This window comes from Geotrypetes seraphini, chromosome 14, assembly GCF_902459505.1.
Source record: "Geotrypetes seraphini chromosome 14, aGeoSer1.1, whole genome shotgun sequence".
Lineage (NCBI taxonomy): Eukaryota > Metazoa > Chordata > Amphibia > Gymnophiona > Dermophiidae > Geotrypetes > Geotrypetes seraphini.
The window spans coordinates 15,162,152-15,187,917 of NC_047097.1; the positions used below are offsets into that span (position 1 = coordinate 15,162,152).

General features: G+C 42.7%; 1 protein-coding gene across 11 annotated transcripts in view; it reads right to left on the bottom strand.

Moving 5' to 3' along the window:
• The window catches only part of UNC13C (unc-13 homolog C), a 769,821-nt gene that overhangs the window by 480,340 nt on the left and 263,715 nt on the right, over positions 1–25,766 (bottom strand). The window contains exon 1 of one of the 11 annotated variants that reach the window (XM_033920481.1): positions 16,712–19,879. The exons of 9 other annotated variants lie outside the window; for them this stretch is intronic. In XM_033920481.1, the coding sequence (XP_033776372.1) occupies positions 16,712–19,688 (2,977 nt within the window). In that variant the 5' untranslated portion in view covers positions 19,689–19,879. Of the gene's footprint in view, positions 1–16,711; positions 19,880–25,766 lie in introns of those variants that run through there. One more of the 11 variants, XM_033920492.1, reaches the window with a different exon arrangement.

Genomic DNA, 25,766 nt, shown 5'->3' on the forward strand with positions numbered 1-25,766 from the left:
TAATGATTATAGTAAAAAAGTGATTTGTAATCTTCGCAGACTTGTTTTCTGGTAATAGAAAGGCTTAATTATTTCTTACATCCCTGACTTGATCCAAAGGGAAAGGGACTAGTGTCCCACAGAATCTCCTATGAGCAGCCCTTGACCACTGCCGGATAGTGACTGGATCTTGAAAGGACATTTCAGGAAGGGTTGAAACTGGAATGCTTTTCAGGGAATCAGAAGGTTTCACATGAAACCGAATCGGACGCCATGTGTGAACTCCATGAGATATGCCTGTATCAGATGCTGAGCTATCATTAATACAAATTCCCAAGTGATCCAGGGATTTCTTAAAGCACATTTCTCCATAGTCTGGATAACTCCTGTGACAGATAGCCAGAGGACTTGACAGACAGCCTAGTAATTGAAATTAATAGAGTTTTTACATTTTTTTTTTAAATGTATGCTAAAAATAAAATTCTGACTGTAAGCCTAGAAGCAAGAAGACAGGAAAAACTAAGGAAAACACTTCCATGCTCATGTCAAGCTTAGGTCCTCATTTAGGAAAGCAATCCCATATGTGAATAATGGTTTTTTAAATGTGTAGATCTCCAGCATATCACACTGGGAGTTTAGAAAGCTACTATTTACACATGGTGGTCCACATCACATTTAGATTGCAAGGGGGTGTGGCTATGGCATGGTTAGAGCAGGCTAAAAATACTGATGTGTAATTCCCATTTTACATGGGGAATGTATGCCCTATGAAAAAAATCCAAAAGGATGGAGGGACAGATCTAAAGGCCAGGGCCCTATTTCTCTTCCCCCGCCCCCAAAACATCAGTTTAACCCCCTGATCCTCCCCCAATATCAGCCTAACCACCTGATGACTCTCCCATCACAGCTGCGCCCCTTATGACGCCTCGACATCAGCCCAACCCAAACTGAGCTAATCAATCACATGGAACCATTCTGGAGATTTTATGGTAAACAGGTTAGCTAACGGATATCCATCGTCTGCAACACAATTGTCATACAGTTGATAACTTTCCCCTGAAATGTCTGACTGTATGTTAATTGTGTTATAGATGACACAAGGGAGATAACTAACCTATTTGGGTGGCATATACCAGAGTGAGGGGAGGCGGAGCAGAAAAATGTAAATGAGGCTCTCTACACCAGATGTGCTACTATAGCTTTACTGGACAGTTTACAGCTTCCCTGAACAGCTTCCCTGAAATCTCTTCAGGCTTTGTACTGAAAACAGGACTCCTCTGAATGGCCAAACACTATTGAACTCACTCTGAGTTATATTGGCAATTGTACGAGGCTCTTATTCAGTTAACCCTTACTTACGTAATCGTGGAGGGGCATAATCAAAAATGTACCTAAGTCTAAGGTTGGATGTTTTAAGCAAGACGTCCACAAACCCAGCAGGAAAAATGTCCATTTTCAAAGCTGCCAAATGTCTATCTTTTATCTTTGAAAATGAGCTAGGTATAAGTTTTGGTCCTTAAAACATCGACCTTTTTTCTCATTTTCAAAAATAAAAACGTACAAAAGCAAGTTTTGTAGGCGTACCAACCAACTACCTTATCTAATTGAGGAAGTAGGAATCCTCATCAGCTGAGCCGGTTTCGGGGATTACTGGTGGCTCAGCTAATGGGTATTCCCCCCTGCCAGGATCAGCTAAGCCGCTGAGCCCCACACCCCTCCCAGCGATATCCCCGACCTCCCGCAAACATCTCCCACATCCTCCCGACATCCCAGACCTCCCCCGACATGGCCTGACATCTCCCCCCCCCCCCACATCACTGGAAACCCCTCCATACCTTTGGAAAATTAAATGCAGGAGGGAAGCTCACGCCCTCCTCCCTATAGGGCCTGCGTGCTGCAAATAATGGAGCTTCCCCCTCCCAATGCATCTTAGGATGCAGTGGGAGGGGTTGAAGGCCTTGATTTGGTGGATGTGGGAGGGGCATAGATGTCAGGGCATGTCGAGGAGGGGGTAGGGATGTCAGGAGAATGTGAGGGATGTCGGTGTGTGTGTGTGTGGGGGGGGGGGGGTTAGGGCTTTGTGGCTCAGCTGTTCCAGGCAGGGGAAATCCCTATCAGCTGAGCTGCCAGGAATCCCCTAAACCAGCTCAGCTGATGGGAAGCCTACAGGTTTTTGTTTTATTTTTTGCTCTTTGGATGGTAAGAGGGGATTGTGATCACTGGGGGAGCAAGGGGGGTCCTGCCTTAAATCCTCCAATGGTCTTCTTGTCAGTTTGGGCACCTTTGTGGAACTTAGACACAACTCAAACAGGTCTAACTGCCGTCATCTAAGCTCCCTCTAGGAAAGCTTTGATTATGGCTGGGGTACATCCAGGTTGAAGACCGCCCGATTCCTGCCTATAACACACCTCCCAACACGTTCCTTTGCTCTCTGGATGCACAGCAGTTTAGAAGTGCTGCTGCATGTCCAGAAAGTTGGTTTTATCAGCACTTGGACATCCCTGCTATTAGGACATCCAAGTGCTGTTAGATTGTTAGAAATAAAGGCTGAAAACCTGGTGGGAGAATAATGCTAGACTCAGGTTTTCATACAGCCATGCGGTCTACAAATATGGCAACTGTTCTTCCTCACACTGAAGAAGGAGATCAGGCTTAAGCTCTGTAGTTGCAACCTAGCTCTCTGTGAGAAGCAAAGCTTTCTGGGGATTTAAGTCCACAGGGCACACTTTACTTATACATCTAACATAAACACTTAAACTTGTTCTTATAAAAGAAACTGAGCAAATGCCCACATAAAATGGGGCAGAACACCAGATCTCACGATCAGAAATACACAACCCACAGGTTTAAGAATGATGGTGCCTACTGCACTAGAATAAAATTTGTGTGTGTAAATTTAGGTGAAAAATGTGAGCTTAAATTTTGCACATGAGTTCCAAAAAGGGGGGTGGGGAAATGGTAGCGTTAAGGGTGGATTGGGAGTGTTCCTTGAATTTACACATGTGGTTACAGAATAAGGGGGATCTGCGCCTAATTTAGGCATGAGGGTTTACACCACATTTCAGGAGCAGTTCCCGGCACTAAGTGCTGACCCACCCCTGCCTCCCAGATTTCTCCACAACTTATTTTAAAGCTTGGTGGTCTAGTGGTGAAGTGGGGCAGGAGTGATCTTCCTACACTACTGTCCTGTGCAGAGCCGCAAACACAAATGGCTGCTGTGAATTCCCATGGCCTCGCAAGACAACAGTGGGAACTCACAGCAGCTATGTTTTTTTTCATGCTCTGCATGGGGCAAGAGCTTAGGGAGATCACTCTTGGCCTGCTTCACTGCTAGACTACCAGACTTTAAAAGTAAGATGTACAGAGGTCCGGGAGATATGGGTGGGTCAGAGTCGGGAGGGAGATGGGGTGAGTTAGAGTCAGTCCTAAAGTTATTTGCAAATTGGTCTTGGAGATTAAAGTCTACAATGTTGGCATCTATGAGGCAAACATGGTTGTTTTTATTGCATAGAGTGTTTTGGACTCCAGTTCGTTTACAAAAAGTAGATACTTCTAGGTCTAATAGATGCTGGCATTGTAATAAGGATGCAGGGACTTTAGATCATTTAATTTATTTCTGTCCTTGTATTAATACCTTTTGGAAATCAATTTGGCCCCAAATTAATTTGCTATTAGAAAACTTTGTTGCCTTGTCATATGACACAATTTTATTTGGTACTTCAATGAGGTTTAAAAGTCAAATTTCAATATCTAACAATAAATTATTATTAATATTGACAGGAGTTGCCATTCAACACTTCACTAGAAATTGGAAAGACTATACAAGACTTAACTATACCTTTTGGTGGAATTCAGTATGTTATACATATAAGATGGAAAGAGTTCTTGCTTTACAGAATGGGAATTATGATAGGTTTAAAAAGATATGGGGGCCATTGATTGAATATTCAAATGATTAGACACCTTTAAATGTTTGAAATTTTATAATAAGAAGGGATATAATACATATATGAATGAATTTTATTGATATAGGGAGGGCTGGGAGGATGGGATGGGGGGATAATTTAAAGTATTTAAGATTTATGGTTAAGAATGTACAAGTGATTTTGTATATTATAAGATATCATATTGTATACTTGTTAATTGAAGTGAAAATGAATAAAGAATTTTAAAAAAAAAGTTATTTGCAAAATTTTCTTATTCACGGGCCGGCTTTGCACTTAACCCACATGAATATGGAGGAAGGAGTGTAATTCTATCTATTGAAGCCTAGTCTATAAAGAAAGTAAGAACTTACTTTATAGAATGCTGACATACAGAGGCGAGCCATGAACCTGTCAAGGGATTGGAAAATTTGAGCTACAAAGAACGCCTTAGGAAACTGGGACTATTTATCCTCGAGCAGAGAAGACTGAGAGGGGATTTAATAGAGACTTTTAAAATAATAAAAGGTTTTGATAAAATAGACCAAGAAGCAGCGTTACTAACTTTTTCGGATGTGACACGGACAAGAGGTCATAGACTGAAACTGAGTGGCAGCAGGTTCAGGACGGATATCAGGAAGTACTTTTTCACACAGCGCGTGGTGGGAATTTGGAATGCTCTCCCGGAGGATGTTGTGACAGAGATTACTGTTCTAGGATTTAAGCGCAAGTTGGATGCACACCTTCTTGCAAATCATATTGAGGGCTACGGTATATCTGGGTCTCCATTAGGGAGTACCTAAAGGGGCCGCCGCGTGTGCGGATCGCCGGACTGGATGGACCTCGGTCTGATCCGGTGAGGGCTTTTCTTATGTTCTTATAACTGGCAGAAAACAAGCCAATATTTAAGGCACACTTACACCAGCCTAGCAAGCAAAATGCCATGCACAGATTATAAGATTTCAGTATCCACATGCATAATTATGTGCAATACCCACATTCTGTTTAAACTCCACCCATGTGAACATCCACCCCATCACATCTAGGTGCATAATTAAAACCATTTAGCCATACACTGGTATATAACTAGAATAAAAGCCTTTAAGCGTGTACTAGGTGGGGGTTTTCTCATAGCATGGTTCTCATTCAAATTTCCTTCAGAGGAAATTAAACTGTAATCCTTGATGCAAGTGTTAATTTGTAGACTCATCTATTATACTTTGAAATTACTTTACTAAAAATTGTATTATAGCAAATTGCATCTCAATTTAATGCATCCATCCTCGAGAAAATGTTATTGGCACAAGATAGTCCTTCTGGGACCCTGAATAATGTGATCTAATGACAGCAAAGTAACACTGGTGGAAAAAAAAGAATATGTGATGTTGCATCAATCACCAGTAGCTTGGGGAGAATTTGAGCACTAAACTATCAGCAGTGGTTCAGTAAGTTTTGGACACCATATGAAACAGAAAAATACTGTGAGATCAATATTAACAGGGCTGATGAGCAGGAAATTTAGCTGGACAACTTTATCTGGTTAAGTTTTTCTGAGTGTTCAAGGCTGTATTGAACATATCTAAATAAGGTTAACTGTATACATTTTCCTGAGTGACTTTAGGACAGATGTCTGATGGTAACTTTATAAACCATGTTTGTGTGTAAAAGAAATCATATAAAATTAAATCACGGCTAAAAGATTGTATGGTGCAAGCTGCCAGATTTTTTTTTTTTTTTTAAGAGGAAGAGCGGACACCTGTTCCCGCCCTGTTCTGCCCCCAGCCCCGCCCCCATATGAACTGCCTGTCTCCTTCCCCAAGCTCTGGATGTCCTCGGCGCATGGGTGGACGTTGACCCGATGACATCATGCGCATGCACGCATGTATGTAACATCATCATGTCGACATCTGCATTAGCACAGAGGACATCCAGACATGACCCCGAGCTCGGGGCCTTCTAAAACTTAGCCAAATTGCTGGGTTTTGGAAATCCCTCCAGGCACCCAGACACAGTCCTCCATAAAGAGGACATGTCTGGTAATCCTAAGCATATGCAGTAAGCAGGCACAGGGGAGGAATTAGGGTGGAGCCTGGATGGGGTCCTACATGTATTTTTTATAAGCAAAACCATTTGCATCTTCTCTTGAGGGGGACTTAAATGCTAAATATATATACCAACTGATATTCAGCCAGAAGCAGTCAAAGTTTTTTTTTAAACGCTGACCATCACCAGCTACATTAGCTTCAGTAATGGCACCTGTACTAAATATCGAAGGCTGAGTTCAGTGGGGCTGGCCACTGGAACTCATGCAGGCCCCAACTAATATTCAGCCAGAGCTTGCTTAAGACAGTTATGCAGGCCCAAGTTGAATATTGGCCATAACTTGCATAACTAATTTTTGTTTTAAAAGCCCTGTGATCCTTCTATTGTCTTTAATGCAGCCCACTTCCATCCCTTCCCTTTCCCCTAGGCATTAACACTTACTATCTCCCTCCCTCCAACCCCCTGGGCCTACCTAATATCCCTGGTGGTCCAAGTGGGGGTGATGGGGGCAGGAACAAAGCCTGCTCACTCCTGCCCCTTGCAGCTACAAAAGGAAAACGGCTATCATATGACCTCTCATAACAGCTATTTTCTTTTTTGCATCGGCAAGGGGCAAAAGCAAGTGTGTTTTGCTTCTGCCCCCATCACTCCCACTTGGACCACCAGTGATATTAGATAGGCCTGGAGAATTTATCTGGACCAGTGTGCTTGTGGGGCAATTCCAGTGGGAAGGGAGGGTTGTGAATATCAATGTCTAGGCAGAGGGAGAAAGGAAAGAGGGAAGCTGAATCAGTGCTGGGACCAGCAAAGTTAGAACAAGTTTTGAGCCATCTTAACTTGGCCAAGTTTGCTATGCAGGTTCTGGCACTGAATATTGCCATCCCCCTCCATAAATGATAGCTGCTCCTCAGTGCAGCCCCCTTGAACTGCCCCTGACCTGTCCATTTTTGACATGGGTGGTCAGAAGTGATATTCAGTGACACTACCCAGTTTAGTGCTGCTGAATATTAATGGTTGAGTAGCCCAAAGTAGGGTTACCAGATGTTTGGGACAACTCGGATATGTACTCTTTTTAGAGGACTCTCCGGGTGCCCGTTGATGTGATGACATCAACACATGTGCGTGAAATTACATTGACGTCCATGCATGTGCAGAGACCTTCCAGACGTGGCCCTGAGCTCAGGGAAGGAAACACAAGGTACATGTGGGGGTGGGGCTGGGAGGAGGGATGGAGCAGGGCTGGGGGCAGAGTGGGGCAGGGCCTCTCCTGCTCACTTAAGCCACTCTGAATATGGCCCAGATAAATCCCTTTAAGGATCGATTCCACTATTTTTTTTATGGTATCTGAATTTAAAAGGTTTATGGGAAAGATTCAGGGTGAAGTTTATGACTGTTAGAACTACTGCTAACAAGTTCCAAACTTTCAATGTGGGTCTAATTCTATAAACAGCGCCTAAATCGGTAGGCGCCTAGAAAATGGTGCCTACTGCAAGTCAATCAAATTTAGGTGTCATTTGTAGAACTGTGCCTAGCTGCATCATAATGTTAGGTGTTAGTCTAGGGTTTCTTGGCTTCATTTACCGGTGCCTAACATCGACATCTACCAGCGCCTAAGGCAATCCATGTCCAAACGCTGCCCCTAGCCACATCCACTTTCTGGATGGATGTCTCAGTGTAGACATCCACATGGTACCTACCGAATCAGGCGCCTATCTGAAAATTTATTTTTTATTTATTAAAACATTTATATACGGCATATAACTACGCGGTTTTCAAATGGCACTTTCAATTACCAAGCCAATTAAGCCCATGTATTGTAACATCTCACAGATGTTCTATGTAACTCTGTATGGTAACATCTCTACAGAGATGCTACCATACAGTGTAACATAGTGTAACACCTTTGCAGAAGACCAAGTACACTGCTCTGAATTGACTTCCCAGTCATAAATAGCGGAATAGAAACTCTCAATAAACATAAACCTATCTCAGTAGGTGTGTCATAGGCACCTACCAGTGTGTGTGTGTCTGGATGTGGGTGTGTGTGGATGTGGTGTGTGGGGGTGTGGATAGGTGTGTGTGGATGTGTGGTGTGGTTGTGTGTATGTGGTGTGTGGTGTGTGTGGGGGTGGTGTGGTTGTGGGTGGGTATGGTGTGGTTGTGGATGTGTGTGGGTGTGGTATGGATGTGGTGTGGATAGGTGTGTGGAATGGTTCTGTGTGGGTGTGTGATGTGGTTCTGGGTGTGTAGTGTGGTGTGTGGGGTGGGTGTGGTATGGTTGTGGGTGGATGTGGTGTGAGTGTGGTGCGGTGTGGTGTGAGTGGGTGTGTGGGTGTGGTGTGGGTGGGTGGTGGGTGGGTGTCCGCCCACCCAAACAAGCTCCTTGCCGATGCCAGTTAAGAAAAGAGAGCCAGAAGGCCTTGAGCATGCGCAGATGCTCAAGGCTCAGCCCAGGCAAGAGGTGGGATCTTTCCTTAACTGGCACCGGCACGCAGCAGATGGGGTAAGGAGCTTGTTTGGGTGGGCAGGCAGATGCCGCTTCCAGCACAGGGGTGCGATGCCGGTTCTCGGGGGGGGGGGGGGTATGTGCTTGTTTATCGGGACAGTGCTCGTTTTGTGAGTTATGGTTTGCAGGAATGTTTTGCTCATCTTGCAAAACACTCACAAATCGTGTCACTCGCAAACCAAGGTTTGACTGTATGTGTATATATATATATACACCCACACGTGTACTTCTGTGTACAGTGTATAATGAAACTTCTATTGTAAAATCTTGCACTGTAACTATGGCAAATCCAACCTGTAAACTGTCTGTGTCAATTAGGATAAAACGTACTGGAAAACCTGCACTGTAAGGATAACTATGGCAAATTGTAACGGTAAACTGTATATTATGTATATTAGTATGTATTAAGTTAGAATAATAACTTGTAACGTAAACTTGTACTGAAATTATGGCAAATTCAGTGCAAATCGTAACCTGTTAACTGTATAGTTTGTATGTTTAACTTGTAACCCGTTCTGAGCTCTTTGGGGACAATGGGATAGAAAACCAATTAAATAAATAAATTATACAGGTAAATGCCAATTTTCTGTACATTTATGCATGCAAGCACCCTGTTATAGAACTGCTCTTACTGTGCACCAAGACTCCTCATAAAACTAATTCTTGAAAACAGAATGATGTTTTGGGCTTCCCTGCATCGTATTTTCAAAACACATTTGCCCAGGTGAATAGAAACTTCCTAGGCAAAAATGTCTGTTTGAAAATGACCCAACTTTTCCTGAGGTAAAAGCGGGCACAGCAATCTACACCACCCTGGGTAAAAAGTAGGAAGGCGCCAGATTAGGGAAGACAGCAGCACATATTTCTGCATTTTCAAAACTTTTGTTGTGCTATTGTAGTATTATGACTGTCTTTATAAACTGCTTAGGTTTTAAGCAGGTAATAAATTTTTAAAATAAATAAATGCATGTTGTTGTTTTTTTCATGGCAATTTTATCCTGGAATAATTTCCAGAAGAAAATATCTTGTTTCCAACTGAACTTGTTTATAATATTACTATTATATGGCTGTTATTCCTTTACTCTTTGGTACCCTCACACTTAGATTACTGCAATCTACTTCTAACTGGTGTCCCGTTGTAGTTTCAAGTTTCAAGTTTACCTTTATTTGATGAATCGCTTATCACAATACCTAAGCGATGTACAATTAAAAACCATCAGAGTGTGGCAATACATTTAGTTAATAAAAATCAATTAAGAGACAGATATACATTTAGTTGACAAAAAATCACTTAAGAAACTGACAAAGATTGACGAACATGAAGGGGTGGGAAGCAAGGGAAGAAGTTACAATTTTGTTATCTGTTAAAGTTTAACATCCAAGGGTAAAAGCACATTGGGTAAAGATGGGTTAAGGGGAAAAAGAAGGGTATGGAAACCTAAAAAAGACTATGTTTTATAAGTCAAATGCGTCCTGGAATAAATATGTTTTTAAAATTTTCTTAAACGCAACAAGGTCTTTTTCGTTTTTGATAAAATTTGGAAGGGAGTTCCACAGTGTGGGCGCTTTTACAGAGAATATATCATTGCGTCTTGTGCCTATGATTCTTAATGAAGGGACTGATAGCAAATTTAATGAAGAGGATCTTAATGAGCGAGCAGATTTGTGTGGGACAATCATTTTTGCAATAAATTGGGGTACCATCTCTCCCCCCTACACTCTGTACAAAACTCTACTGCACGGCTCATCTTCTACCAACCTCGCTACGCTCATGTCACCCCTTTCCTTAAATCACTTCACTGGCCTATTCGCCTTCACATACAGTTCAAACTCCTATTACTAACCTACAAGTGTGTTCATTCTGCTGCTCCTCAATATCTCTCCTCTCTTCTCTCTCTTTATACACCTCTCAGAGAACTCCGTTCCTCAGATAAGCCACTCTTAGCTGTACCCTTCTCTTCCACTGCCAATTCCAGACTTTATTCCTGTCATCTAGCTGCTCCCTATGCCTGGAATAAATTACCTGAGTTTGTCTACCAATCCCCTTCCCTTGTTTAAAAGCAGACTGAAAAACCACCTTTTTGATACAGCCTTCAATCCATAACCCTACTCCCCACCAACCCAGCCAGCTGATTAACCGTTCCCCTTAACTGTATCCATGACATCCTGTTTGTCTGTCTTGCCTGTTTAGATTGGAAGCTCCTTCGAGCATGGACTGTCGTCTTCATGCACTGCACGTTTGGTAGCACTATAGCAGTGGTCTCAAACTCATGGCCACATGCGGCCCACCAGGTGCTATTTTGCGGCCCACGGTCTGTACTAGTGCTGCCCACTCTTTGAAGCATCCTCCAGCTTCACCCCTGGCCTCCCGCTCTTACCTTCAGATAATTACCGCTACCTGCAGAGAGGATTGCCAGGGCTGTAGCGATACTTTCAGGCAGCCGTCATCCTCGGCAGTACGTTTCCTGTGCTGCGATCCTGCCCCTGACTGGGACGGGACCACGCAAAAGGAACGTGCTGTGGAGGCCGCCTGCAAGGAACGCTACAGCACCGGTGATCCTCTCTGTAGGCTGCGGTAATTAGTTGAAACTAAGACGGGGAGGCCAGGGGGGAAGCTGGAGGATACTGCAAAGAAGGGGGAACATGCAGGACTTCGGGGGGGGGTAAAGATTTATAAACTATAAAACAGTTTTACCTTATGCAAAATTGTCATTTCTTTAATAAGACATTAACTATTTTTCCTGCGGCCCTCCAAGTACCTACAAAGCCAAAATGTGGCCCTGCAAAGGGTTTGAGTTTGAGACCACTGCACTATAGGAATAATTAATAGTCGTAGTAGTAGTAGTAGTAGACTGAGCTGATCATGTTTGTTAGATTTTAAGATGAACCGTTTTTCTGTCATACTACTTTTATTGAACTATGTGCGTTATATTTCAGAATGAATTGTTCCCGTTTTCTTACTTATTATAATCTGTCCTGAACCTGCAATTTGGTGTAGGTGGAATATACCTAAAAGATGGGTAAAGTAAAATAAAGAATGTGTGTACTTTCCATTCAAGAATTGGTGCAAAGCTCAGGGGTAGGAGTTGCTGTGGGCTTTGCGCCAAAGTGGGTCGTTTTGAAAACTCTCTCACTTATTAATACTATCTTCCACAATATAAACTCCATGACGAAGTCATTTCTCTTTCTGGTAAAGGAACTTAGGTGGGTTGGTTTGGTTTTCTATGTTTGATAGAAAAGAAATTCCCAAAGTAATAATTTGCCCAAGCTTGCAAGGCACTAATGAGCACAAAATCAATTATTTTATAACACAAAGGCATAAACATTAATCTTATAAGGGAGGGTGTCAAATTGTGTTTTGTTTTGTTTTGATGGCAAGAAAGAATAATGAGCAACAATATAGTCAAGGTGACAATTATCTAGAGTTTATGGCATTTATGAACTTCAAATTCGTTTTACTACATGAATATATTTAGATTCTACATATTTTTTTTCCCAAAAAACATCTTCTGTGGATAGGTATGGCTATTAGGAGGAAGTTTTGCAACATATCACTTAGGGACCCTTTGACAGAAGCTGAACATGTGCTAATAGAAATTAGTGCATTTTAAATGCAAAGAAGCCCAGTAGGTATAACATGGGCTTCTTAACATTTAGTACACACTGATTCTGTTAGCATGCACTAAGCCTCAGTAAAAGGGCCCCTTAAATTTGTTCAATGTTTCATAGCAAGCTCAATTCCTCAAGTTTGCTTTGACAGTTCCCCCTGCAAAACTCACACTACTGATATTTAAAACCATTTAACTGGCCAGTAATAGCTCCTGGCCTGTTAAATGGCACTTAACTGGCTCTCTGGCAATATTCAGGTCCTGCGATATATTATTATTATTATTCAGTGGGAGATAGTAATTTATCCCTCTGAATATTGCAGTTTAGCGCTTAATAGGTAGCCGGTTGTATCATGTGATATAACCGGCTATCCGGCAATATTCAGTGCATTGCCAGCTAAGTTTAGTAGTCAAATTACCATAGCTCACTAAAATAGCTGGAATATATTTTGCCAGTATAAACTTAACTGGCTAGCGTTGCATATTGGCTTGGTCAAAGAACAACCCAGATTTTCAATGTCGATCACTGGAAACAGCTTGGCACTGAATAACCGGGCTGACTGCAGGAGTCACCCAGCTGACCCTCCAAGTCTTGACTTCAAATATACTGGCTAGTTGATGGAGAGAGTTTTGCTCTGAAAATCTGCATGCATTCTTTTTAAATTCTGTGGCTGGCATTTAAAATATTGAATGTGAAGCCATACCTGGCCATCAGTGCAAAATATCTAAGTACTGTATAGGGTAGCTGCCAGAGAACTTAGGGAAACTACTATACTGTGCTAACTTGCCCAGAGAGTTACCTGGGTACCTGTGTTGAATATTGGTGGTACCTAGATATCTTCTGGCTCTATTGCCTCTGCTCCCAGACACCGCCCCTCTTCCCCCAAGCACTACTTGGATGGTGTTGGGGCAGTCATTAAAGATTTTAAGCAGCATTATCCAGAAACAGAGTGGTTCTTTAAAGGAACGCCTATGCTGGGCCTATTCTATAATATTAAGTAGGCATCTACTTTCCTATATACATATAATGCTAGCATAACTGGGTATATATGCAAACACATGCTTTTCCACAAGCATTTACACCAGAGCTTCCAAACTGTGGGTTAGGTCCCCAAATGGGCGCCACAAACTAGGTGCTCTCTCCATAGGTATTCTGCACCTCCAGAGGGGGCACACAGTTTTACTTGGCTGTGAACAAGGGATCACAGACACTCCCTTGTTGCACTTTGTTTGTATTTGGTTGTTTTTGTACTTTACTGTATTTTTACATACTGTTTGGTTGTGATCCTTTTCGCTTTCAATAAACATAAGTTAAAAAAAAAAATAAAAAAGAATGGAAAGAACTGATTTAAATTAACTATACCTCGCTCCTAGATCAAACTAACCATATGCTCACTTCTAGATTCAGGAGATTGTACACAGATACTGGCAAATTCCATATAGTTCGCCTAAAGTTAAGCACCTACACTGGCCCGCCTATTTGATGTAGGTGCCTAACTTAATTAATAGGCTTAATCAGTGCTGATAATTGGCACTTAACACCTCATAATTAGCTTTAATTGGACATAATTGAAAGTTAGGTGTGCAACTCGAAAAACATGATTTTATAAAAAGTAAATGCCTAGTCCAAAGCGCCTACCTACAAGTGTGCGTGGTTGGGGCAAATTGTGGGCATGTTTTCAAGTTAGTTGTCTCTTTATGAATTAGGGCCTGGATCCTCTAAACCACAGGTGTCAAAGTCGGTCCTCGAGGGCCGGAATCCAGTCGGGTTTTCAGGATTTCCCCAATGAATCTGCATGAGATCTATTTGCATGCACTGCTTTCAATGCATATTCATTGGGGAAATCCAGAAAACCCGACTGGATTCCGGCCCTCAAGGAGGGACTTTGACACCCCTGCCTAAACGGTGCTGTTTTTTCAGATGCCAGTAGGCACCCACGCTCAGTGAAAAATACTGTTTAAACAATATTTTTCACTGATTTCAAGGCTTCTACCGCACCTAAAATATTGACACCAGACTCACGACTCCGCAAGCACTTCACAGTGCCCAACACCATTGTAGGCGTAGCTAATGCCAGAAGTGGCATTAGGCACCCTAAAGCGCCCTTAGAGGCGTGTTTCATATCAAAGTTAGGCACCGGAAATGTAGACCTGGAAAACCCCAGCCTACATTTCTGGCGCCTACCTTTGCCAAATGCATGATGGTCTAACCGGTGCCACTGTGTGATTGGCCAACAGCACCAGTTAGAGAATCTGGACCTCGGTGCCTTACATAGGTGATGAAAACCCTGGCATAAATTGGTTATGCCTAGAGTAAGGACATCTAGTGACACTTAAGCCCGCTTAGGCAGCACCAAGCTAGAATCATGGTGCCATACTAGTTCACGCTGATTTTTTTAGGGGGACTATATAGAATCAGGCCCATAACTTATAGTGTTCTAGAAATTATAAGCATAAATGTGAGTCCCGCCCAAGTAAATGCCCACTTGTAAAATATATGCTATTGAACATATGCATATATTTCCAGCATCAGCACACAGATGTATATTTAACATTTATGCATAACTGTGCACACATTAGCACATCTATGAGGGTATTCTGGCAATTTATACAGGTTTTTGCTGTGTAAATGCTGGTGTTTCTTTTAGCAAATGACTTCTATAATGACCAGTGGCGTAGTAAGGGAGGGGGTGCCGGCACCTTCTCCTCCCCACCCCCGCCTCTTCCCTTTCCTCCCCTCCATGCGTGCACCCCCTTCCCTTCCCCATACCTCTAGCTGAAGTTGTTCACAGCGGTCAACAACATGCTCTTCGCGACCCTATCGGCTCTCCCCTGCTGACATCACTTCCAGGTGCCACACACAGGAAGTGACGTCAGGGGGAGAGCCAACAGGGTCACGAGGAGCACGTTGTTGACCGCCGCAAGCAACAACTTCAATTGGAAGTACAAGGAAAGGGAAGGGGAGGCATGAGTGGCAGGTGGGATTGGGGAAGGAGCGGGGGGGGGGTCAGAAACAAGGATGGAGGAGGGGCACCACCACCCCGGGCGCCTCTCACCCTCACTATGCAACTGATAATGCAATTGAAAATTCTGTCATAATTTTGCCATACTTCATTCTCTGATTTTTATTAATCTTATCTGGGTAAGAATGGCTCCTAAAATGTGCCAAGAGCTGATAATACCACAGATAATGCAACTGATAATGCCACAGAATTTTCAATGTAACCTTAGGCACTAGTTAAATCGATTTGAATGAAGACCACTCCAATATCCAAATGATCAATTGCAATATATTATCTCACAATTTTGCCATACTTCATTCTCTGATTTTTATTAATCTTACTGGTCCTCAGTGGGCCACCACGCATTCAAACTACTCTCATTGTGCTGGGCTTTATGCTCCCACTCGTCATCGGATCCAGTGCAATAAATGTTTTAGTTATTTTTAATAGTTATAATTTAACTCATTCAAATAAATATGTACTTGTGCAAAAGACGCTACTCAACAGGGGTAGAATCTCCAAATCACCAACATGTTTCGCCTGTGTGGTTCTAAGGGCTTTCTCAAGGTTCCCACTTCCTCTTTTTACCATTCACTCCAACCATTGCATCTGACGCAATGTTGGAGCATAAAGCCCAGCACAATGAGAGTAGTTTGAGTGCTGAGGACCAGTAAGATTAATAAAAATCAGAGAATGAAGTATGGCAAAATTGTGAGATAATATCTTACAGTTGATCATTTGGATATTGGAGTGGTCTTCATTCAAATCGATTTAACTAGTGCCTAAGGTTACATTGAAAATTCTGTGGCATTATCAGTTGCATTATCTGTGGTATTATCAGCTCTTGGCACATTTTAGGAGCCATTCTTACCCAGATAAGTGTCGCTGAGTATCAGTCTGCAAAGTGTGCATGTAAACAAAACTTCCCCTAGACCTTGCCACACAGAATACCGCTCCTGAATGCGAGTAACATTTATTGCCACAATAAATGTTACTCGCATTCAGGAGCGGTATTCTGTGTGGCAAGGTCTAGGGGAAGTTTTGTTTACATGCACACTTTGCAGACTGATACTCAGCGACACTTATCTGGGTAAGAATAGCTCCTAAAATGTGCCAAGAGGTTTAACTGTATGTGGCGAGAGAAATTTTATGTGAGGCCAGGTCTGCAAGACTAGTATTGATTTTTATGATTACCCTCTTAAATGTAATATTGATAATAAATTATGTGTGCTGAAAAATCAATTCTTTCAAAATAAAAGCGTATAAAATTGTATAGAAGAAAAATGACAGTTCTTGACATTTTCTTCTAAAACTTATGAATTATACAAAACATTTAAAGTCCACTGATAATCAGCTAGTTAAGTGAAACCTACAAGGTAATTTTATACTCTTAAATCAAAGCTTGATTGTTCATTTATGTTTAAAATAAATAATAATTTCTTTATCATGCTGAAAACAATAGTTTCATTATAGTTTGATGTGTACAATCTACTTAGCATTTTAGCACTGATTAAAATTAGATGTTAAGTATCAAATAGCATTTTGAGTTCACAATTAGAATACTTATCTTATTCCATGTTGCATGTAGGATAATAAAACTGTTGTTCACAATCACTATAACATTTAAAATATATGTTTAAATATCAGTACCTCCAGCAAGAATCTTCTCTTCAAGGTCATCCATTTGTTTCTTATATGCTCTCAGCGCAGCCTCTTTAAAAGATGGCCGCATTTTATTTTTCTTTGGAATTTCAGTAGTTTGCTCTGGAAAGTTTTGATTTTCATCTTCCACTACTTGTACTTCAAAATTTAGTTCCTCTGAAGAATCCAGTATTTCTTCACTAACCAAATTGTTATATTGAGTGTCATACTCATTATCCTGTAAAACTGTATAAGAAATCTCATTGGGAGAATTTTCATGTTCTTGAACTTGCTCAAATATTTCATTTGTGCAAGTTCTGTTTTCCAATTTGGCGAGAACTTGCTCCATGACTTCCACATAATCTGTTTCATTGTCAGCAGTTGTCTCACTATCATTGTAATCATCTTCACCCTCAGCTTTGTAATAGTAAGGCTCTATGTACACATCAGAATCAAGTGTTGTGCTAGATTCATTTGCAGTCGATTGGGATAAAGTCCGAAATCTTCCCATAAATGAGGAGCCACTGTCTTCACCCCCACTTAGACTTTGAGTGCTTTTGTTCCACACTACTTCTAAAGCAGATTTAGCACGCTGAAGCGTAGACCCAAATTTAGGAAAACTGAAGGTCTTATCAGAAAGGTCTATGCTTAATCGGCTATGCCATGATTTAGGAGGTGCATCCTCTGAGTCATCACTTTGTAACTCACTCTGACTTCGATACATCATGGGCAATCTGTTTTGATTTTGGTAAATGTCATTAGTGCTTGTTTCCACATAATCATCATACTGGCTCACCCATTCATTTTGTGCTTCACTGTCAAGCCCAGGACATGATAGGGAATTAACATCATCAACAAAAATGTAGTTATCAGTGTCATACTGAATGTCTGTATTAGGACAGTTTTCAAAATTTTGCGTGTAATTTTCTAACTGCTGGTCTGAGGAACTGTCAATATTATAAACAAAGCCTTGTTGTGTGGACACATCCAGACCCGAGTCGGTGCCATGTTTTAAATGTTGCCAGTCTTTCCATGGTGAAAGATCACCTTGTAAAGAAAGCTGTGAATCACTGTAACGACTTCTGTCTCCTGATATACAAACTATTCCATTGCTTACACCACTATCAGCAGTTTCAGTAGTCTCTACTTCATTTTGTTCTAGACAAGGTTGACTTTCATTAGTGAAAGGTTGTTCTTGTGAGTTTAGTAACCACTTAGAAGATGTATCCTCCTGCCTTCTTTGCCAAAGCTCTCGATCAGAAGATGACATCAACGTACTGCCACTAATAAAATATTGTGTATCTGAAAAATCCTCTGAATAAGACTGGCACAATTTGGAAAAATCCGATTCTGAACGGCTAAGTTTAGGTGTCGGATAATCACTGTGTGAATGCCAACGGGGTGTCACATCAGAATAATAGGTCTTATCTTGTTTTTCAAGGCTATCTGATCCTGATGACTGATAAGTTGATTCACCATATTCTTCTTTATTTGCAAATGCATTGACATCAGTAATTCTGTTAAGCATTCTTGAGTCTGGAGATTCTTCAGTTCGTTTGGAGCCGATTGCTTTTATCTGAAAATCTGACTTTGAGATCATGGCATAACTGTTCCTGTTAATATCAGATTCTATTTCTTTATCGCTGTCATCAAGTGAATCCCAGTAATCCTGATTTGTGTTCAGATCAGTGGCTGAGAGTTTCATGTCCATGCTTTCATAGGTTTGGGAAGATGGTAGCCCTTTCTCTTTTTTCATTTTTATATTGTGAGTAAAAATATCTGTAGAAATCCCAATACCTGTCCCCTTAAGTTTGTAACACTTTTTTAAAATGATATCCCTTTCCTGTGGTGATGCAAAGTATACGAGGATGGGTCTTGGCTTTGCGTTTGGACAGTCTCGCTGCTGCCCTAACCTATGGGCAAATTCAACTTTAATTGTGTTTTGTGCATCTGAAAATCCCATTTTGTCAATTAAAATTCGGTAAACAACATTTTCTGAGTTTTCATATCTTTCTTCAGGCACATTTAGAAATCGAAGACTTGTTTTGTTACCTTGATGACCAATTTGTTTAATATACTCATGTATATCTCTTGTTTCTCTTCTAGATTGTACAAACCCAGAACGCAACTGTTCTATTTCACTTTGTACAACTTCAACGCTGGTAGAGATTTCATCAATTGACTGCTTAAGAGCATTTACATGTCCTCTTAGCTCTGAAAGTTCTGTCTCTATTTGACTAATGCCTTGAAGTTCTTTAAAGATCATTTCCATAACATCATGCGTCTGGCTTATACAACTAGTTGAACTAAAGCCAGGTTCAAGAGTGCTTGTTTTCTGCTGCCGACCTGCTCGGTCGAGAGACTTGCTCCGCAGTCCCCAGGTTTTTTTCCAAGTGCTCCCTTCTGAATCTGAAGAGACACAATCTTGGCTCTTTTTCCATTTCCTTAGTTTCTTCAAGGCCCCCAGTTTCAGAGTATGTAGGGTACGTTCGCCATCTGAGCTTCCATCAGATGGAGCTAGACTATTTAAACTTTTTCTATTACGCCTTACTGGCATTGTGTGTGATACGTATTCCTTTATTCTATTACTTCCTTTTATTTCACTTAATGACTCAGTACATGAACTCTCGACTGAAGATATCTCTTGAAGTAAATCTTCATTATTATTAGCTGCAAAATCACCTTTTTTCAGTCCATTAGAAATAGCTACCCTGTAACTGAATGTTGGAGACAGTGAGAAATCCCTGCTTCCTTTAGTGTCTTCTGCTGACAAGTTGCGTGCAGATGGACACTTAGCAATCTTTTTGACAGTGCTTTTTATGGCATTCGAAATTTTGGGAGTTTTTGTTTCAGAAAGAGCTTCTTCCTTTTTGCTTTCACAGTTTTCTTTCTTTTTTGTAGTATTTCCCAATTTCTTTGTAAACATTCCTTTGCAAAGCTTATATATGCAAAATAAGATCAGTCTCTTTAAGAAAGCAGAAACCATGGAGGACACTTGTGTCAACCTTTCCACACAGAGAAACTAAATTCAAATCTTGAATAAAAGGTGCATCTCCCCAAGATCCTTGCACGGCATGTCAGTAGTTCAGATCTGAATTGTTGACAATATTGCAGGGTATAAACCAAATCCTGAGAAAGGCTCACACGTGCCACAAATTCTTGCTTTGCTTCCCATGGTTCCTGGTTGAGTCTAAAAAGGAGGGAACTGTGTTACCATACCTTCCTTAATCAGAATAATTAATCCAGCATAAACTAGTATTAGATGATATAAGATACATGCAATAACTGAAAATTTAAATAAAAATGAAAATGCACAGCTTAAAGAGAAGTCTATTTGAAGTATGAGTAAAAGCGATAACGTTCATTACAATGCAAAATTGTACATCACCTGAACATATCATTACTGATTTTTGCATATGCTCAAAAGTAATTGAGGCTTTATGCTTCCTTCTATATAACTAATCTTGAAACCACATCCAGTGCTTGCAGGCCAATGGGAATTTGGTTTACAAATCCCTACAAGCATATTTTCTCAGGGAAAACCCCCATGGAATTTCACATTGTAAATACTGGGCTGGCCATGCCACTGGCATAGACTTTCAGTCTCTTTTACTTGAAGGACAATGTCTGTGGCCTCAACAGTTCACAGGGATTTCAAAATGGTGGTCAGTCAGCTCTGTGCTTTCTTGCCTCTAGAACAGTGCTTCTCAACCTTAGTGGTCAGGACACACCTAGCCAGTCAGATTTTCAGGATCTCCACAATGTATATGTATAAGAGATTTGCCTGCACCAACTCCTTGGTATGTAAATTTATCTCATGCATATGTATTGTGGAGAGCCTGAAAATCCAACTGGCTGGGTGTGTCCTAAGGATCAGGTTAAGAAGCACTGTTCTAGAAGAACCTAATTTTGTTGCAGGCAATACATGTTCTCTGTGAAACAACACAATACGTTTAACCCACAGAGGAGGAGGGCAATTTTATGTGGGTAAACTGCTTTGAAAATAGCCTTCCCTATCTATTTTTAAAAGTGCAGAGAAAGAAAGAGAAATCGACCCTGATTAATTAATGTTACGGAGAAAGAAGCTACAACACTGCTTAAGCACAGACTGCTCATTGCTATTAAGTACTAGTTTATAATTACATTTCTTTCAGAGTCTAGTGGATGCACCAAGAACTGTTTTTACTAAATAGTATTATTTTCGACTCACTTAGCAACTTGCAATTTTGTGCAATACATATTGGTCCAATTACATCTTGAAGAGAATAAGATGTGTCATACTTAAGGTGACTATACGTCCCATTTTGAACGGGACCATCCCTTTTTCTGATCCCCTGTCCAGTTGTCCCCATGCACAGCTTCAGGAAGCCAAAATGTCCCATTTTCAGCGACGGTGTCCCAAAGCTGTGTGTGGGGACAACGGGAGAATGGTAATCTCCTTGGTTACCCGTCTTCCACTGCAACAACAGCTTGAAAGGCAAATCCAGGCGCTGGCCCAGAAGCCTTCTCCCCGACATCAATTCTGATGTCATAGAGGAAGTTCAGGGTCAGCCAATCGCTGTCTGGCTGACCTGGAACTTCCTCCCCGATGTCAGAATTTACTTTGGGGAGAAGGCTTCTGAGCTGGCGCCTGGACTTGCCTTTCCTGCGGTTGCAGCAAGGGCAGGAAGTAGCAGCGGGCATCGTCGATGGATCGGGGGAAGGGAGGAAGGGAGCAGAAAAATCAGGCAAGCTTCGGAGGGAGGCAGACAGACAGGCGGGAGTCCTGCAATTCAGCTCTCTCATATTTGGCGCGACAGGGAGGGAGGGAAGTTGGCTGGCTTTGGGGGGGGAAGTGGGACAAAGGCTGGAAGACAGTGAGGAGGAGGCAGGCAGACAGGCTGGCTTTGGCAGGGGAGTGGCACTAAGGACAAAGGAAGGAGGCACATGAAAAATGAATGGAATAAATTGGGGGCGGGATTGGGGCGGGGCGAAGGTGGGATTGGGGGCAGGACTGACAATTAATAGATGTCCCGTTTTGATAAAAAAATAAATGGTCACGTTATACTGGGTCAGACTAGCACTCTGCTCTTACACTAGCCATTCCAGGCCACAATTATCCATAGGGTAGATCCATTCCTCATTCCCAGGGAAAAGCAGTGGTTTTCCCAAGACTACTTGACTATCAATGATTTCTAGGCTTTTCTTCCAAGAGCATGTGCTTTCTAACCCACGCTATCTTACACAAATTGACCACACCAAAGTAGATTTCAGTGCTATTTAACTGAGCAGGAGAGGATCTTACCAAGTTAAACAGCATTCGTCAGAGACAGATTGACCGGTGGGACAACAGGGCAGTGCCCGAGGACCCACATCAGTAGAGGGCCCACTCTCCCCTAGCTTCCATCTAATTTAAACATTTTTGATAAGTAATTACAGACCCATGACTCTTAGGGCCCGATTCGGAAGGTGCCTTCAAACAGGCATCCAGAATCACACAGATTTTTAGTACAGACACCTTAAATATAGGCCAGTATTTTACAGGCCTATATTTAAGGCATCTGACTCACCCCTACGGCATGCCTACAGTCACCTAAGGCCACTTCCAGCATAAGCTACGCCTACGCCAGCCTTAGGTGTATGTAGGCATGCCTAGATATCTCCATACGTGTGCAAACAGTAACATTGTAGGTGTCATTCTCACTGCATCGATTTTCTTTTCAAAACACGCGTCAAGATTGTTCCATTAGACGGCAATAGGATGCCTACAATTGGGACGCCATTTTTAGAAACAGGCCCTTAGCCCCGGATTCAGTATAGGGTACCCATTCTCAGAAGTTGCCCAAGTGGCTTTTGAGAATCACACACGTGTGCCCTATACAGAATCGCCCTAAGCCGCCTAACCACCACTCTAACCGGCACCCACATTACAGGTGCCAGTTAGAGAATCGCATTGCCGCTGAAACTAAATAAAGCTTAATTTTATACACCGGGTGGTCAACCTACGGAAGCTCGACTCAGTTTACAATTATATAAAAACTAAAGACAGTTTACAATGATTAAATAGAAACTAAAGAAAGTAATAGCAAAAGTTTCAAAGAGATTAGTTTTCAAAATGTTTGGCAAAAAAGAAGTTTTTAGAAGTTTGCGGAAAGATTGGAAAGAATTGGGGCTCCTCAGAATTAAGGGGAGTTCATTTCATAGTTGAGAAAGTTTAAAAGCCAGAGATTGACTGAAGATCTTAACTCCTTTAATTTGTTTTCTAGATGGAAGGAAGAGTTTGAATTGATGGATGCCTCTTGCAAAGGAAAATCGGTAAGCATTCCATAATAAGGGAACGAGGGTAATAAAAATGCCATATAAAATTTTTAAAGAGATGCAGGCACATTTGAATTGAATTCTAAGATAAACCGGGAGCCAATGAAGACTCAGGAGCAAAGGGGTCACATGGTCAAATTTATTTATTCCAAAGATCAGCTTCGCAGCAGTATTCTGGATTAATTCTAATCTTTGCTGCTGAACTGATGGTGGCAAGGGATCTCCCTGTCAGGGAAGACTACCAGCAGGAGGTATGCCCAGTCCCTCCTGCCAGGACCCCCGAAGATGGCCTCCCACTCCCAAATGTCCGCAGCAGGAGGAGTGCCCAATTCTTCCTGCCGCCACCCCACTGACACATCCCCCAGCAGGAGGGATAACCAGTCCCTCCTGCCAGACACCTCCCCACCCCCACATAATGACCGTTCCAGGAGGGACCCCCCATCAACCCTGTAATGGTAGGCCACCGATCCCACAGCAGGAACCCCCCCCTCCACAGCAGGAACCCCCCTCCTCCTAGCCCAGCCGGACCAACTCCACCCCTTGCCCACCCAAACCACCCCCATACCTTTAGTAGCTGGCCAGCCAGCCAGATGCTTCCTCCATCTGTCCGGCCCGCCTTCATCTGAATGGCGGGCCTGCCCCTTTCCGGTGCATTGCGGTATGTACCGGGAGGGGCTTAACGGCCTGATTGGCCCAGATGCCTAATGCCCCTTGGTCAATCAGAATCTTAGGCCAGTGGCGTGCAATCACTGCACGCTAGCCCTTGCCTTACCTTCTTGGAGATGCAGCGAGCGGCGGAGGACCAGGGGCAGAGGAAGAGGAATCAGTGGCAGGTAGGCAGGCTTCGGCTCGGTAGGGATGGAGGGAGAGAGGAAGGCATGCTTCGGCAGGCAGTCATGGAGGGAGGACAACAGCTGGAAGGCAGTGAGGGGGAGATGGCATGGAATGGAGACATAGGGAGGAAGGAAGGGGCCCTTACCTTCCTGGAGTTGCAGCAGGTAGCAGCGGCCACGGGCGGGCGGGAACCAATGGAATCATCTGAAAGTGATGGCATACCCGACCAGCCCCCTTAAGACAACCTCCCTACACCCAGTTTGCAACAGACTCTGCACTGCAGTGGGCATGCACGCAAACTTTTTCTAGGGCTTAGCTTGGGACGGTGTGATCACGCTTTGTGCAGGTTGCCGCTGGCTACTCTAGTTTTCCGGGGGGGGGGGACTTTGCCAATTTTCCCCGGGGGGGGGGGCACCATCACCGTTTGAAACCCAAAAAATTCAGAGTTGTCTATTTCATGTTGTTTCTTCGGCGGGCCCCCCTGACAAGTTCAGGCCCTAGGCATGTGCCTACTGGGCCTGTTGGTTAATCCGGCCCTGTTTATCTGGCCGCTCAACTTGGCTGGTCAGCCAATGAATATAGGTGCTAACTGGCTATGTCACACAACATAGCTGATGACTGGGCTAGCTGCTAAGCAGCAGCCATTTTGTCCTGAATATTAGCACTTAGTGGTTAGAGCTACACCCTCAGCACCCTGAGGTTGTGGGTTCAAATCCTATGCTGCTCCCTGTGACCCTGGGCTAGTCACTTAATCCCCCATTGCCCCAGGTACATTAGAAAGAGTGTCAGTCCACCAGGACAGACAGGGAAAATGTTTGAGTCCCTGAATGTAAACCACTTAAGCTATAAGTGGTATATAAATACTTAAATAAATAAATCTAAACCTTAGATAGGGCAATTGGGCTTTGCTCAGTTCGTTGGTGGTTCAGTGGGGGTGAATGTGGGCAGGAGCAAACCACTCACTTCTGCCCCTAGTGGCAGCATCTTCAAAATGGCTGCCATGTCCTCTCACAGCAATACAGCTGTTGTCTTATGCTGGCCCAGCTGGATATCAGCCAAGACCTGCAAATTATTTTATTATCATTCATTTGGTTTTGCTCACACTTTTTCAGTAGTAACTCAAGGTGAGTTACACTCAGGTACACTACATATTTTTTACTCTACCTGGAAAGCTCACAATCTATCAGTGTACTTAGAGCAATGGAGGGTTAAGTGATTTGCCCAAGATCACAAAGCAGTAGTGAGATCTGAACCAGAATCTCCTGGATATTAAGCCTATATTCTAATCACTAAGTTGCTCCTGACAGCTAGCAACAGGCAATAAGCCCCAGATATTTAGTGCATGTGCTCACACATGGCCTGACAATGAAATCCAGGCTAATGTAGATGTAAATGGTCAGCATTTTAAAAAAATACCAACTTCCACTGGATGAACATAAGAACATAAGAACATAAGCAATGCCTCTGCTGGGTCAGACCTGAGGTCCATCGCGCCCAGCAGTCCGCTCACGTGGCGGCCCACCAGGTCCAGGACCTGTGCAGTAATCCTCTATCTACACCCCTCTATCCCCTTTTCCAGCAGGAAATTGTCCAATCCTTTCTTAAACCCCAGTACTGTACTCTGCCCTATAACGTCCTCTGGAAGCGCATTCCAGGTGTCCACCACACGTTGGGTAAAGAAGAACTTCCTGGCATTCGTTTTGAATCTGTCCCCTTTCAACTTTTCCGAATGCCCTCTTGTTTTTTTATTTTCTGAAAGTTTGAAGAATCTGTCCCTCTCTACTCTCTCTATGCCCTTCATGATCTTGTAAGTCTCTATCATATCCCTCATTCTGCCCTGGCCCTGCCACATTCTGCCCACAGCACTGCCCTATTCCATCCCTCAACCCCAGTCCCACACAAACCTTGCCTCTTCAGTGCCACGTCTAGAAGG